The following is a 17,960-nucleotide window of genomic DNA, read 5'->3' on the forward strand; positions in this document are numbered from 1 at the left end:
AATTCAAAAGAATAAGGTATTATAAATCAAGAAGCGTAAAATATCAGATTTCAAGCTCTAAAAAGAAATATCTTGACGAAGGTAAAGGAGGGGGAAAAAAATCATTGTCAAATTATTTTTTCTTGTTTGATCCTCGCGAGCAGGCACACGACCCATTAATACAAAACATAAGGCGCATTTTTTGGGATATATCAGCCGGCAGAAATGATGATGATGATGATGATGAGAGAGAGAGATAGAGAGGAAGGGCGGGCGCGGCGGCAGGCAACCCCAATGCAAGAGTATGAGGCGCGTGGGGGCTTAACTTATGTATATACCTGCTGGCCTCGTGTCGGCGAACACCTGCTCCACCAACGGTTACCCCGGGTCCAGCCGGCCCTTTGTCCAACCGCCACTAATATAAAGCCCATTCCAAAGACTCACGAGTTGCCAGTCAACTTTTAAAGCTTCGCGTGTCAACATCGTGAAATTTCGCGATTTTCCTCTCACACTCTCACTCTCTTATTCACGTTTTTCTAATGTGTCATTTCGTAAAGTGACAAGAGGCACGTGTCAACGAAAAAAAATTTAGTGAAACTTGTTTTTTTTCGACAATTTTTCAAAGGAGACAATTATTTTTTCTCATTATGGAAATTTTTTTGTGTTTGGTGACATTAATTGTCACTGGATTCGTCACTGCTCAGGAGTCATCAGCATCATCGTCAGGAATTGATCTTGCGAGTACTGTGAAACTACTTCAGGAGCAGGTCAGCGCACTTCTTGAGCATCGACAAGAGGAGTATAATGCTCTTGAGGAAAGTCTCAAGAGGGCCATGGAGAAGAATACAGAACTCATTGTTTTGAAGAATGAAGTTAAATTTTTGAGGTATTTAGTCTTTCTCTTTTTTTATTTTTTGTATATTTTTATTATTTCTATTTTTTACGATATGTATTTTTTTTTAGTTTTTGTTTATTTTGATGTATTTATTTATTTATTTTTATTTATTTTATTTGTTATTAATTAAATTAATTTTTTAATTAATTAAAGCAAATTTAAGTATACAAACAAATTTGATTAATTAAAGCAAATTCAAGTATACAAACAAATTTGATTAATTAAACCAAATTCAATAATACAAACGAATTTAATGCAAATAAATTCAAGCAATTGTTGCAAAATTAAATAATAAAATTAAATTCAATAATTGAAATAAAAGAAACTGATCAAAAATAATAAATATGAATACTAATGAGAATAGAAAGTATAGGAATACTAATTATTTGCAGGAAAATTCGTAATATCAGTATAGAAATATTAATTAGAATAGGAAGTATAGGAATTCAAAATAGAATAAGAATACTAATTATTATCAGGAAAATTTAAATTATTAGTATAGAAATACTATTTAGAATAGAAATACTATTTAGAATATGAAGTATAGAAATAGAAACTAAAATAGAAAATATAGGTATAGAAACTAGAATAGGAATACTAATGAGAATAGGAAGTATAGGAATAGAAACTAGAATAGAAATACTAATGATAATAGGAAGTATAGGAATAGAAACTAGAATAGGAATACTAATTATTATAGGAGGAAAATTCGTAATATCAGTATAGAATAAATACTAATTAGAATAGGAATACTAATCACTTTTTTACTTATAGTAATACTAATTCCTATAGATTAAAATTAAACTGAATTGATTTAATTCGATTGCATTTATAGTAAATGTTTGCAGTAATTGTTAATAAGTTTGTTGCAAATTTCTTTTCTATTTATTTACATATTTACGGAAATTAAAATGCAGTGAACAAAGTGTGAATTTAAACCGTTTAACATTCTTGCGTCTTTGAAATATTATCCCTTAAGGTAACGAGTTATACATATCTATTTCACTTTTGCATATGCGATTTTCATCCTGAACACGCATTATTCTGTATAATTAAATTTGTACATTTTAGAATATTTAGTTTCTTCTGAAAATAATTAAAATTAATATTTCTCTTCATTAATTTTTCTTACACTAACAAATTAATTAATTAATCTGAATTAAAAATTAATTAAAAATATTGCAAGCTTTTCCAGGAAATAAAAATCGAAGTAAATTGATTAAAAAACAGGACTGTTTAAATTGAGAAAATGGAAACTTTTTTAAAAATATTAATTTAGTATTAATAATTCATCATTATTGATAATTTATTATTATTAATTAATTAGTAATTACTATTATTTTGTTAATAATAAATAATATTATTAATATTATTATTTTTATATTATTAATAATAGTGCCTAATAATAATTCTCTAAAGAATTAGTAAATTTTAGTAATAAATTAGTAGAAATTACTATTTATTAGTAAAACTATTTGCTATTTAGTATTTATTAATTCGAAAGCAAAAACTAATTCAAATTAGTAAACATTTTTAGTTTTACTAATTCAAATTTAGAGAGTAATAATAATAAAGTACTAACTTAATAATTATTTTTATTTCCATATAAAAATTAACAATACCTAATTAAAATTAAGTATGACCTTAATTTCTTATTAAATATATTTAATTATTAAAAATATATTATCTACAAAAGGAGATGCAATGAAATAAATTATTATTATTTATTATTATTATTAAAGATACTATTAAACAAGTTCTTTTCCTAAAACAAAAATAAAATAAATTTTAGAGAGAAAATTCAAAGTAGTATTAAAATTGTCAATGTTTGCGAATACAAAATAAAACTATTTATTATTAATGACATAATTAACTCGTTAAATATTTATTTTTTCCATATAAAGGAAAAAAGAAGAAGAAGAACAAGTAGAAGGAGAAAAAAAATAACTTGCAATTCATTACTGTTAACTTCACTTTCCTTTGCTTGAGAATAATTCATTTCCAGCTTTCACTGCACAAAGTCACTGGATAATTGTCCTCCTTTAAACAACTTTATCATTTTTATATTTTCGTTATTCCCTTCTTCTGCTTTTGCTAATTACTGAAGTTTCTAAAGAAAAGTCGTCTACAGTAATTTTTATCCCCCTTCTAAAAAAAAAACAAAAAAAAAAAAAAACAACAGGTAATAAATATTACTAAGAGAATAATTTTAATTAATTTCAACCCTTTTTTTAATGTATAGAAATTTTTAATTTATTCTTTTAAATTAATTCGATAGTAATTACTGATTATACTCAATTAGTTATCAACTAAACTGAACTAATCAGTTATTATACTAACTATAGTAACTAATTACTAAATTTATTAATTAATTACTAAAACTGTAGTAACTAAGTACTAACTATATTAAATTAATTACTAACTATACTAAACTAATTACTAATTTTACTAAATTAACTACTAATTAAACTTTACTAATTACTAACTATATTAAATTAATTACTAACTATACTAAACTTATTACTAACTATACTAAATTAACTACTAATTAAACTTTACTAATTAAACTTAACTAATTACTAACTATATTAAATTGATTACTAACTACACTAAACTGATTACTAATTATACTGAATTAATTAGAAATTAAACTGTACTAATTTCTTATTATACTAAACAAATTATTAACTATGCTAAGAGCCAGTTTCACCAACTTCCGATTGAAAGTTAATCAATGATTAAAGACAGTTTAAAGGCTTCTGATTGGTTAATTGAAGATTTAATCATTGATTAACTTTTAATCGGTATTGGTGAAATCAGCCATTATGATACTAAACTAATTACTAATTATATACTAATTATACTAAATTATATTGAATTACTTACTAAATATACTAAACTGATGATTAGTTACAATAAATTAATTACTAACTTAACTGTACTAAACAAATTACTAATTAATTGCTAACAAAAAATATTTCTTCAGTATGCCAAGGCTACTTAAACAATTGTTATTATATTGGTACCTATTTAATTTAATAACATTGTAAATATTTAGTTATTTTACTAAAAAGAGTACATTTTGTATTCTTTTCTTTTTTCATATTTTTTTCTTTTCTCTTTTTGCATTTTTTTCTATTCATTTTTTTTTTGTATTTTTCATTCCATCATTTTTTTCGTATTGTTTTTTCTTTATTGTTTTTGTACGTATTGTTTTTCCAATTAATTTTCTTTTTCAATTACACATTTCATTTGCAATTACGACTCAAATTTCTCAATATACATTTCAAACGCAAATACTCCCCTTCTTCTTCTTTCCAATATTAAAAAAAAAAAAAACATTTTTTTTTTATCCGCGCACGCTAATTTAATCGCATATAATACATATCCTGATGTTTTGAAATACTGCGGAAATGAAAGGGGGGTGAGAGAGAAAGAGAGAAGTTTATTATGCCCCGCGGGGCCTTATAGAGAATAAATTTTTTTTTTTTTCCTCTTTTAAATTTAAAGTAGGGCGTTGAGGGACCGATTTTGCGGACAGCCGCAAGACGGCCTTCGTCATTAATATACACATATATAGTCGCGTGCTGAGGGAGTAATTCATTTTATATACACATATATATATATGTATATTTAGTTATTTACCAACCCTATTTTTACAGAAAGGAAGTGAATATCCTGCGGGGCGGAAGTAGCAACGAGGCGAAGAACGAGAGATTGAGGGTCCGATGGTTGGGCAGTGCCGTGACGGAATTACAAAGCGAATTGGCCGAGGTCCTTAGATCGAGAAATACAAGTGAAGAATTTATCGAAAGATCAAGAATGAGAAGTGAAATTGTTTTATTGAGAAGTGATGTGGCCGAAGTGGGCCGCGGTATTCGCGATATGGGGGTGAGAATGACAAGTCTTGAGGCGTCATTTGGAACTGTTCGCATGGACATTGCTGCTGTCAAGGAGCGTGTCAGTCAATTGTCGAGGACCTGCGCCGACGTCAGTAGTCAGGTTTGTATTTTTATTATTTCAAAAAAAAAATTTTTTTTTAATTTCTTAAAGTTTAATCTTAAATTTTCTTAAATTTTAATTAATTTTTTGCTCCAATTTTGATTTTTTAATAAAATGGTGGTTTTATTTCTCCACTTGAGAACGTCAAGGTCACCACTAGGTGGCAGAAAAAATTCCAAGAAGTGACTTAACTGCCATCTAGCGGTGACCTTGGCGTTCGCAGGTGGAGAATAGCAGCTCCATATTGAATCTCAAAGTTTTCGTCAATATTTACAATTCTTTAATTATTTTTTAATTATTCTTTATTCAGACATTGAATCTAGAAAGTATAACAATTAATAAAAGCGAATTATTAGTGTCCTAATTATTACAATGTAATAATATTAGTAATTAACTATAAATTAAAATTGAGTGGAAAAAAATTAATTAGTCATTGTTTATAATTTAAAATTGAGTAGAAAAAAATTAGTAATTAATGATAAATTAAAATTGAGTGGAAAAAAATGAGTAAAAATTAATTATTCATTGATTATAAATTAAAATTGAGTAGAAAAAAATTAGTAATTAATTATAAATTAAAATTCAATGGAAAAAAATTAGTAATTAGTTATTATAAATTAAAATAGAGTGGGAAAAAAATTTCTATATTGTGTAAGAAAGAAAAATGGGAAAAATACCTGAAAGTACTTGAATTTCGTAAATTTTGAATAGAGACGATTTTAAGAGGAATTGAGGGAGAAAATTAGTAATTCAAAAGATGGGAATCGGGGAGAATTTCAGAAAACAATTTTTCGTCGTCTCTTCTTCTATAATACACGGGAAATTTGATCTGAATCTCATAAGACAAATGGTTCATATAACGCCGCTTGAAAATCTCTTTCTTGTTAAAGAGCACGGAATCTTTTTTTTTGTGAGGGAAGGATGAGCGCGCGGTTCGCTTTTAAAAGAATTTTTCGACAAAACAACCAAATTATTCACGGCAATAAATTCGGTATTAAAGGAAAAAATTTTCTTTGTAAGACACAATTTCAAAAGTAATTTAAAAAGAAAAATTTTAATTTTAAATTTAAAAAGAAAAAATACTTTCAACTATAAATAAAATAATAATAGCGATAAAATTAAAAAAAAGGAAAAGAAACAAAAATTTAGTGGAGAAATAATAAAAATTGATAAATAGAAAAAGAAATAATAAAAATTGTTAAATAGAAAAAGAAATAATAAAAATTGATAAATAAAGAAAAGTGGAAGTAGAAAAGCAAAAAAAGGAAAGAAAATAAAAGATCAAACGATAAAAAAATAAAATAAATAAAAATACAAAAAGGCAAAAAAAATTAAGCAAATAAAAAAGCAGAGAGCAAAAAAACGAGAGGAATAAAAAGAAGAAAGCGAAAAAACGATAAGAATAAAAAACAAAAAAGGGAAAAAACGAAAGGAATAAAAAACAAAAAAGGGAAAAAACGAAAGGAATAAAAATCAAGAAAGGGAAAAAACAAAATAAATACAGGAAACTGATAAAAATAAAAGAGATAGAAAAGCAAGAAAAAACCAAAAGGAGTAAAAAACAAAAAAGCAAAAAAACGAAGGGAGTAAAAAACAAAAAGTGTAAAAAATAAAATAATAAATAAAGAAAATGAAAAATCAAAACAAGAATAGCAAATAATTCAAATTAAAAACATTTCAAAGAAAAATAGAAATAAATTTAAAACTAGAAAAAGAAATGGAAATACGAAAAAAAATAAATTATAGATAATAAATAATAAATAAAATAAATAATAATAAATGAAATAAATAAAAAAAATAATAAAATACAAAATAATAAATAATAAATAATAAAATAAATAACAAATACGTGAAATAAAAAATTGAAACCGAAAAATAAAACCAAGAGAAAGTGCGCAAATGTATAGAAATAAATTAATGCAAATTTTTTCCGGAGATTCAAATGCAAGATATATAGATATGTTTAAATTAAGCGTCAAAAAAATCAGTTTTTTTTCATTTTTTTTGCAATATTTATAACATAGAGATAACAACGACATAGTTTCGTTTTTTTTATATATTTATATACTAAAAACGTGCTGAAGCTTAAATAATGAGGAGGGAAGAAGGTCTGCGCGCAAAACTGCAATCAAGATGCAGGCAGGTGCAAGAGCAACGCGCACACACATTTTTTTAAAAAAAGGTATAAAAATGTGTGCGTCACATATATATACATATATTTTTATATACGTGTATATATCGTAATCTCTTGGATCGCATCCAATGCAGAGTATTCCGAATCTTCCAAATGTTTTGTCTCCATACAACAAAATATTTATTTTGTTGAAAAATAAAAAGCGAATGTTATTAAGCAGTAAAGCCTAAATGTTTTATACAAATATTTTCGTTTTCTTTGCCCTCGCACAAGGAATTTAACACCTTTTTGGAATTAAAAATTAAATTCATCAAAATTATAAGTATAGGGATATTTTTTTTCAATTCTATTTTCTATTTTTGGTGGAATTGGATTTTATTTTCTATTTTGTTTCATTTATTTTATTTTTTGGTTTCATTAATTTTATTTTTTATTGATGTATTTCTTCTCCTCTGCCCTTTTAACTTAATTAAATTTATTTAAATTAAGTTAAAATTCAATTTAAATTTAATTAATTTAATTAATTTCAATTTAAATTCAATTTAAAAAATTAAGTTTAATGTTTAATTAAATTCATTCCTTTAGTAGATATTTATTATTATAAACAATATTTAATAATATTATAAACAAGGCCTTATTCACTGTCCAACAAATAAAATTATAAATAAGTAAAAAAAATAAAATTAAAAAGAAAAACCATAATGCGAAAGCATTATGGTTTTTCTTTTTAATTTTATTTTTTCTACTTATTTATAATTATATATATAATAAAACCAATACAAAAAAAAATATATTCGATTCAACGGAAATTCTACAAGAATCATTCATTTTTAAAATTTAAATTGAAGAAAACGAAGAGGGGAGCCTCAAAAAATCAAAGAAAATCACCACAAAGAATCAAAAATTAAAATAAAATTTCCCTTCTCGAGACCCCTCTTGATTGTGAAAAATTCTTTTTCTAAGAATTCACCTGAAAATGTATAATATTATATAAAAGACATTTGTCGATCGAAGGATAATAGAAATAAATTTTGATTTGAAAAGAAATGCGCGCAAAGGGACCGCTCTCTTATAATATTATACACAAAAGACAACATATTGTTCAGGGGGCCCCAAAAAAATTCCAATCAAATTTTTTCAAATGACGAAAAAAGAGAATCGAAAATAAATATAATTTTACATGAAGCGTAAAATGACGATATTTATTATTTATTTTTTTTAATTATATGACATTTATTTTAAATTATTGTTTTTTCTAAATAAAAAATTAATTTTTACTGAATAAATAATTAATTTCTTATTTTTCAAATTCAGTTCATTAATTTTTCAAAATAGTGGAACACTAAAAAGTATTCCGTTCATTTAAACGTTCAAATTTTTAGGGAAATCAAATATTTATTTATTTTATTTAAGAATAATAATTAATATAATAATAATTATTAATAAATAATAATATTATTATTACATTATTAATTTTTATTCATTATCATTTTTTTAATTGTTTATTTATTATTATCATAAATATTAAAAATTACTATCGACTTTTGTTTATTTTATTCTTTTTTTTTGAATTTATTTTATTTATTTCTGTTTAAAGTGTATTTTCCAAGCAAATTTTGACCAAACTCAAGACAAAAATGCTATAAAATAAATTAACCGAGTGATAGTTGCGCATATAGGAAAACGACAGGTGCATTGGGTCAGAAGTTGGGGGGTGAGGGCATTGAATGGTCTTGGCTCGTGAGGTAATACCGCAACAGAAAAAGAGAGAGAGAGAGAGTCAAAGTCGACTTCGACTACTCTCTTGAGTGCCCATACGAAACAAGAAGAAGAAGAAGAAGAAGAAGAAGGGAAAAGAATGAGAGATGAATATATATATACGACAGGCAAAGGAAAAAAAAGAAAGTGAGGGCCGACTGAAACACGATTGAGAGGGGGAGGAGAAGGAGGAAGAACCTGGAAAAAGTGGGGGAATATTTGCGGCAGCTGCTAGCCGCCAAAACGACAAACAGATATTAACACGGTTGCCCGCTTGTTACCTTCTGTCCCGCAGGTGCAAGCCCTCAAATAATGGACATACGTTAATATTTATAGAGATATGAGACATTCAGCCAAGGGCAATTTTCGACCCGCATCCTCCCCCCACCCTTCTTCTATTTTTTTTTTTTTTTTTTTTTTTTTTTTTTTTTGAAGAAAAATATATCTTGATAAAAATTTTCATCTTATTAAGGATCGTTATTATTTCTTATCCGCTCAGCTTCCTTTTCTTACGTCAGAATAATGCCCGAGTTTTCACTTCGAAAGTTCTTTTTCATCATTATTATTTTTATTATCATTCTTATTATTATTATTTTATTAATATTATTGATAATTGATAATATAATAAATTAATAAATAATAAATTCAATAATTGTTATCATCATATTATTTATTTACTATTCTATTTTAATAGTAAATAATTATTAAAATAGCATAGAAATTTTATACTAAATAATAATCATAATAATAAATAATTCGCTTAATAATAATTTTCATAATAAATATTTAATTATTAATCGATAACTAAATAATTTTTGACGAAGAATTGACGTCAATAAGCAATAACAATTAGTTCATTATTTAAACTAATTTAGAATTTTTTTAAAATTATTTTAATTATTTTTTATTAATAATTTTATTATTTTTGAACAATATTTAATTTTTGCTAAAGAATATTATTACTCTTGAAAATAATTGAATTTCTGCAATAATTTGTAACTTTTACAAAATTAAATTTTTTTTCGTGGTTTTTAACTAAAATTCTTCTATTTAAATATTTATGCATTATTTCTTGAAAAATTTTTGAAAAAGTTTATTGAGAATTTTCAAATTTATTTGTTTTTATAAAATTCAATTTTACAAAATTTCAATTATTTGTAAATTTTTCAATTAAATATATATTAGAAAATAAAAACTTCAAATAATTTCCATCAAAAAAAAAAAAAATCCGCAATTGAACCTTCTGAAAAAAATTAATTCCATCGAATTATTTGTTCAAAATAAAAAAAATTCAGGTTTTCAAAGATTTTAATTTGAAACTTTTTCAAAATTCAATTATTTCTAAAAATTCACGCTCGATGCTTTTAATATTCAAATTATAATCTAAAATTTTAACTGAAATTCATTTTTATGAAATGAAAATCAATTTTTATTAGAAAATTCTACTAGAATTAAATTATTTAAATAGAAAAGAAAACAATTTATTGAATAATTGCATGTTTCTTAAAATTTAATTCTCATAAAGAATTTTATAAATAAATTTTCAAATAATTGAATTCTTGTGAAATTTTTATTATTTTATGAAAATAATTAAAGTTTTGCGTAGAATTTTATTAACATTTTTTTTTAAATAATTGAATTCTTTTGGAAAATTTTATTAAAATAGTAGATATTAAAAATCATTGAATTCAGAAACATTTTTGAAAATAATTGAAATTTTGAAAAGGAATTTTATTAAAATTTTTGAAAATAATTGAATTTCAGAGGAGAATTTAATTATATTTTTAAAAATAATTGAAATTTTTGCAATAATTTAAAAAAAATTTTTTGAATATAATTGAATTTCTGCGAAGAATTTTATTACTTTTGAAAATAATTGAATTTGTGCAATATTTAAGTTATACAATTTAAAAAATTTTCGTCTTATTTTCTCAATCAAATTACGGACATTTTTTCAAAAAACTGACTTTTATGGACTCCAAGCAAATTTACGGACCTAATTCGAGCCCTGAATTTAAATATTAAATTTAATAAATAATGTTAAAAATATTACTTTAAATATTTACAATTAATTAAAAGTTAATTAAAAGTTATTAAATTGAAATTAATATAACTTTGGTATGAAATTTTATTTTTTTTTAAATTAAATAATTAAGTTATTAAATTTAATAAATAATAGCTATTAAAAATATTATTTAATAAATATTTTCCTCTCCAATTTGTCATTTATTATAATAACATTATAATAATTACATTATTCGAAGTAATTTGAAATTAAATGCGGGATGAATGGAATTTTTTCGTGTGTAATAACGAACAACTTGGCAGCTGAATTGCTTCTATGCACCGCAAACACGTATAAAATTTCGCACCACATTCTTGTGCACTTTACGATAAAATTGATATTAAGAGTGGAACTTGAGTTGCTCCTTGGTTATTACATGCAAGGTGCTTGCAATTTGTTCATTGTTCCGAAAATACATTCAAGGGGTCACACGAACCAGAATTTTTAGGGTTTCCCATGTTTTTTTTCGCACTCTTAATTATACAATATTAGTTTTTATTTCGCTCAGGCATTTTTTTTTCACCCTTCGATTTTAATTTCTGTCGAATTTTGTGTATTTTTATTTTTTTTTTTCCTTCAATTTTTTCTTCTTTCGTTGAAATTTTTTTCTCGATTTAATTTTTCTTTCATTCAATTTTTATTCTTGTCATTAAAATTTTATTTTATTATTTTTCTCTCACTTAATTTTTATTCCCCTTTCCTTTAATTGATTCATTCGATTTTTTAATTTGATTTTTATTAAAAAAAGTCAATTTTGAAAAATTCTATTCTTCTTTTAGTCTTTTATTTTCCCGTTAGATAATTTTTGCGAATTTTGTTTTTTTATTGTATTTTAGTTTTTCTTTCATTCGATTTTATTTATTTTTTTAAATAAAAATTAATGCTAATAAAAATTCTTTTCTCCCTTTCGGTTGATTGCAGTCCTTTATTCTACTTTCATTTAATTTCATTCATTTTTATTTTATTTTTCCTCTCATTAAATTTTTATTCCGCACTTTCATTTTAATTTGATTTTTATTTTTAAAAAAATTGACTTTTAAATAGTAATAAAAATTCGTCTCTTTCCTTTTTGTTTGCAGTTGAGTACAGTGCAAATGGAAATGAAATCAACAAAATACGAGCACAATTCGGAGCAGAAACTCAATCATCATCAACTTTCACGGAACGAAATTCAAATTGACTCGAAACGCTCCTCACATCATACACGTCATTCCTTCTCGCGACTGCCAACAACTCTTCGTCATTTTGAAGAGCGTCTCGGTAATTTGGAGCACAAAATTGCCGTTGTGGCGAGAAAAAAATCTGTCGTTGAAAAACGTGTTGTATTCGAGGATCAAGCCGATTTATTTAATCGAATTGAGAAACTCGAGAATCTCGAGCAAGATTTGTCCCGTCGTGTTTTTAATGTCAGTCAAGATGTCATTGAATCGAGAAAATTGAGCGAATCAATGGTTCAATTATTCGAGTCTGTCGAGACACTTGAGGATAAATTTGAGACAAATCAATCCGACGCGAAACGTGAAATTGCCCGCTTGGATGTGAATGCAGCGAGAAAAGCCGCTGAATTATCATTGACACGTGAGGAATTGGGCAATTTGAAGAAAGCCGTTCAGGCATTGAGCGTTAGCGCTTCAAAATTACAGGAGAAAAGCGATCAGCAACATGAGGCAATTGTTAATTTGACGTCGTCATTGGGGAAAATTGATTTGGATCGCACTATCGATAAGGCCAGTAATATCACCAAGGAACTCGAACACGTCGAAGATCAGTACAGGTGAGTCTTGTTTTTTGATACAAAAAATTTTTTTCCCTTTTTTTCCAATTGTAAATTTTTCCTCTTCGACGACTGTTCGGCTGCAACAAAAATTTTGATTTTACTCTTCCCTGATTTCCAGAAAGAATTTTCATTTCTTCCCTGGTCCTATAAAGAATATTTTATTATCCTCTAAAAATAATTTGCAAACACAAAAAAAGCACTGAAAAAAATTCATTTCACTCAAATAACCGCAATTACTCGTATATTATCAAATAAATATTAACTTCACTGAAGTAACTTTTATTTGTGTCAATGAAAAGATATTTGCTTCAAATAAATTTCATTTGAGTCAATTAAATGATATTTGCTTCAAATAAATTATATTTGACTCAATTACATAATATTTGCTTCAAATACTGAAATTATTGGTTCAAATACAATATTTATTTGACTTAAATAAAATTTATTTGATTCAAGTATAAATATATTTTTTTTTATAATAGACAAATAAAATCTGTTATTTGAATCAAGTAAATATTTTTTTCGAATATCTTTAATTGTAAAATTATTAAAAACTAAATTTTTATTATCAATAGATTTTTTATTCTAAATTTTTAACTAAAATTCTTCTCTAAATCAATTATTTTTAATAATTGTTTGAGAAAGTTTCTTGTGAATTCAATTTATTTATTATTTATTAGATAAAAAAAATTTACTTTTAAATTATTTTTGAAATCAGCTTATTTACAATTGAATTTTATGAAATTTTAACAATTTTGTAAACTTGTTAATTTTTCTACGAAATATTAAAAATATTTTAAATAAAATTCTACTAAAGCTCAACTAACTTTGAAAAAATGTTAATAATTTAGTTCTTGCATTGAATTTTATTAAAATTTTTGAAAAAATTGAATTTTCTTGAAGAATTTAATGGAAATTTTTATAAATAACGAAATTCTCTCGAGGAATTCAATTATAATTGCATTGAAAATAATTCAATTCTAATAAAGACTTTTATGGAAATTTTTCAAAATAATTTTCAATCCCTCTGAAGATTTTTACTATTTATGAAAATAATTGAATTTCTGCGAGGAATTTTATTCAAATTCATGAAAATGATTGAATTTTTTTGAGAAATTTTATTTAAATTTTATTTTATATAATTGAATTTCTGCGAAGAATTTTTCAATTTATAAAAAAGATTATAAATTGATAAAATTGTAAAGATTTTTATGAAAATTGTTGTAAATAATTTAATTATTTTGAAGAATTATTTCAAAATTTTTCTTTGTATGTCCTCTGAAGGTTAATATAATAATATAATAAATTTTGAGAAAATTTATTAAAATTGTAATTGAAATAATTGAATTTTTTGGGAATAATTTTTCAGTTTAAGAAAATTTTAAGAAAAATTTCAGTTAATTTTGCAAAAATTTGATTATTTTTACAAATAATTAAGTTTTTGTGCAAAAATTCAATTATTTTCATGAATTTTAAAAAAATTCTTGGTAAGAATTCAATTATTTTTGTAAATAAAAAAATTCTTCGCAAAAAATCAATTATTTTCATGAATTTTAATAAAATTCTTGGTAAGAATTCAATTATTTTTGTAAATAAAAAAATGCTTCGCAAAAATGCAATTATTTTCATGAATTTTAATAAAATTCTTAGCAAAAAATTCAATTCTCTTCAAAAATAATAAAATTCTTTTACAAATTTCAATTATTTTCATGAATTTTGAAAAAATTCTTAGCAAAGAATTCAATTATTTTCAGAAATAATAAAATTCTTTGACAAATTTCAATTAATTTCATAAATTTTAATAACATTCTTGGCAAATAATTCAATTATCTGCAGAAATAATAAAATTATTCGTAAAAAATCAATTATTTTTATAAATAACAAAATTTCTTTTCAAAAATTCAATTATTTTCATGAATTTTAATAAAATTCTTTGCTAAGAATTTCTTCTTATTAAGATTTTTATTAAAATTATATTCAAAATAATTGAATTCATCTAAAGAATTTTATTATTTATGAAAATAATTGAATTTTTGCGAAGAATTTTTCAATTTAAGAAAATAATTGAATTCGTTTTAAGATCTTTATTTCTCATTTATGAAAATAATTGACTTTTTGCAAATTTTGTCAACGACTTTTGTTAAAATTGTATTTAAAACAACTGCATTTCTGCGAAGAATTTTTCAATTTAAAAAAAATAATTGAATTCGTTTTAAGATTTTTATTTCTTATTTTGCAAAAATTCAATTATTATTTTTATAGATAATAAAATTTCTCTGCAAATATTCCATTATTTTCGCTAATTTTAATGAAATTCTTGGCAAAAATTGAATTATCTTTACAAATTTATAAAATGATTAGCAAAAATTCAATTATTATTATGAATAATAAAATTTCTCTTAAAAAATCCAATTATTTTCATGAATTTTAAAAAAATTCATGAAAAACTTTTCTAAGAAATATTGGAAAAAATAAATCGAGTAGAGTAAAAATAAATCGAATAGAGAAAAAATAAATCGAATAGAGAAAAATAGTTCTTAAAGTTAAAGTAAATCAAATAGGGAAAAAATGAGTCGAAGAGTAGAAATAAATCGAAGAGTGAAAATAAATAACCAAAAAATTGTTCGAAGCATAATAATGAGAATAAAAAAAAAAAAATTTCTTATGTTCCAGATCAATGATCGACGCCCTTCCAGGCAATTGCAAAGAAAGGGACGGTCTGACTTTATTAGCACCTGGTCCAGGTGCACCGCTTCTAGCCTCATGCAGTAAAGGTTGGATTGTTGTTGGCCGAAGAACAGAAGGGACAATTGACTTTGATCGCAGCTGGAACGATTACGCCACTGGTTTTGGTTCGCCAGTCAATGAATTTTGGGCAGGAAATGAGGCCCTCCATCGTCTCACAAGGGACAATTGTACGAGATTGAAAATCGATTTAATTGACATTGATGGCACATATTGGCAGGCAAACTACGAATACTTTACCGTTGACACTGAGGAATCTGGTTATAGATTAAGAATTTCCGATTATTCCGGCAATGCCACCGATGCGATGTCCTATCAAAATGGAATGGCATTTAGCGCAAAGGACAGAGACATGGACATTAGTCCAAGTGATTGCGCCGCTAATTATCATGGCGGTTGGTGGTTCAGTCATTGTCAGCACGCAAATCTCAATGGTCGATATTCCCTTGGGCTCACATGGTTCCGTTCCGATATCAATGAATGGATGGTGATTGCCTCGGCGGAATTGTCCGTGCAGAAAAAGAGTCACTGCTAATCATTTTTACAAATTTTATAAAACATTTTTTTTAATTTTTTTTTTTAATTAGAGAAAGAGAATTTTAATTTTTAATCGTAAATTGAATTATATATTTATTTATTCAGAGTCTCTTATTATAGTGAGCGAATTTTATTACCTGAAGGAACTTTGGGAATAATGCTCGTTACTCGACATGTTTCTTGAAAAGAAAACAGTGTACAGAGAAGAAAAAAAGTATCCAATGGAAGTGAGAATAATATTCATCTGCCATTTTAATTTATAGAAAAAAAAAGTTTTATAGAAAACAAATTTTATACTACGAGTCAATTTTATCAATAGACAAATAGCGATGAGACTATGAAAGTTAAAAATCGAAAAGAATTATTTCACATCATTAATTCAGAATTATTGTTTTTCATTAATAATATAAAAAAATATTATTAATAATTAATACAATTAATAACAAATAATATAAAATTATATTATTAATAATTAATACAATTTTGAATCAGTTCCTTAAACTACGAAAATTAAAAAATTGTAAAATTTTAATTTCTGCGTCTCGTCGAAAATGCGTTCAGACCAAAGACTTGATCATATTTGTAAAATAAGAATAACTTGTAAATATTGTAAAAAATGTCCACATCACGAACCAATTTATACAGCAGTGTGTAAAAAAAATGTTTGTATGTTTTTATAAAAATAGTCAGTAATTTTAATCGAAAATATTGTAAACAAATTATTTTAAATAATAAATATTATTTTTAGAAATTAAAATCCGATTTTTTATTTATTTATTAAATTAAAGACTTCGCACTCGTTAATTAATTTTTGAAAAACAAATTTCTAAATACATTATTCAAAATATCAATAACTTTTTTTTAACTAAAAAATTTAATACTTATTTATTTTTCCACAAAAATTAAAATTCTAAATAATTTCAAATGTTAAACATAAATTAATTACCTAATTTTTGAATTGATTTTCTAATATACAGAAATTACAATTGTAATTCCTCCAAAATTCCATTATTCCATCGAAATTTTTAAATAAAATTAAATCAAAACTTTAATAATTTTTAAGAATAATATTAAATTAATGATTTTCAAAATAAATAATAAATATTTTAATAATTTCTTGTTTTCTTCTAAAAATATAATAAAATATGACAGAATTTTTAATTCTTTCAATTTTTTTGAAATTATTTTCGAAAATTTAATTAATTTCACAAAACTTTTAATTACAATATAAATTTTCAACAAAATTGTTTTTTTCATAGAATTTATGAATTAAATTATTCAAATATTCAATTGTTTGTTTATTTTTGTTAAGTAAATATTTTAATACTTAATGTTCATTTTTCCAAAGAAATTAAAATTTCGTATAATTATAATCTTAATTCTTCCAAATTTTAATGATTTTTTGAAAATTTAAAATAAAATTCTTCTTTATAATCAATTATCAATTATAGTTTTAATAATTCTTTAGAAAATTCTACTAGAATTTAATTATTTAAAATTTTAAATACAACTTTTGTAATTTTTCTTGCTTTCTTTTAAAAACGTTTCATAATAAAAGTATTCTTATATTTAAAAAGGAATTTAATTTAAATAAATATTTTATGAATATTTAAAAATAATCCTTTTAAAGACAATCAATTTTCATAATTATTTATAATTGAAAAATTTCCGCATAATTAAAATTTAAGAAAAATCTTTTGGAAATAATTAAATTTTCTAAAAAAAATTTTAGAAAATAAAAAATAATAAAAATTTTCAGAAGAATTTTAAATACATTGATTCATTTTTCAAAAACTTCATATAAAAAATTATTTAAAATTAAGATTTTCAAAGATTTCAATTTAAAAATCTTTTGAAATTTAATTATTTCTAAAATTTCTTACCATAACGCTTTTAACATTCAATTTTTTCTGAAATTTTATCTAAAATTCTTTAAATTAATTCTCATTAGAAAGTTCTACGAGAATTCTTTATAAAAATTCAATTATTTTTGACAATTTGAATAAAATTTTGAACAATAACTGAATTATCTTTATTAATAATAAAATTCTTCGTAAAAATTCAATTA

At 23.7% G+C, this 17,960-nt stretch overlaps 1 protein-coding gene across 1 annotated transcript; it reads left to right on the forward strand.

Annotated features, from left to right (window-relative positions):
• The first annotated feature begins 440 nt into the window (after positions 1-440).
• LOC122508681 (protein scabrous) lies at positions 441-16,604 on the forward strand. The gene is made up of 4 exons (XM_043622170.1): positions 441-865; positions 4,537-4,876; positions 11,913-12,607; positions 15,284-16,604. The coding sequence occupies exons 1-4, from the start codon at positions 627-629 to the stop codon at positions 15,888-15,890; spliced, it is 1,881 nt and encodes a 626-aa protein (XP_043478105.1). The 5' UTR covers positions 441-626; the 3' UTR covers positions 15,891-16,604.
• The last annotated feature ends 1,356 nt before the right edge of the window (positions 16,605-17,960 follow it).

Source organism: Leptopilina heterotoma, unplaced genomic scaffold (assembly GCF_015476425.1).
Source record: "Leptopilina heterotoma isolate Lh14 unplaced genomic scaffold, ASM1547642v1 Lhet_114, whole genome shotgun sequence".
NCBI classification, from domain to species: Eukaryota; Metazoa; Arthropoda; class Insecta; order Hymenoptera; family Figitidae; genus Leptopilina; species Leptopilina heterotoma.

Coding starts and splice junctions, on each gene's coding strand:
- LOC122508681 (XM_043622170.1), top strand. CDS start 627: ATGGAAATTTTTTTGTGTTTGGTGACATTAATTGTCACTGGATTCGTC. Junction 4,877..11,912: donor GCGCCGACGTCAGTAGTCAG/GTTTGTATTTTT, acceptor TTTTGTTTGCAG/TTGAGTACAGTGCAAATGGA. Junction 12,608..15,283: donor CACGTCGAAGATCAGTACAG/GTGAGTCTTGTT, acceptor CTTATGTTCCAG/ATCAATGATCGACGCCCTTC.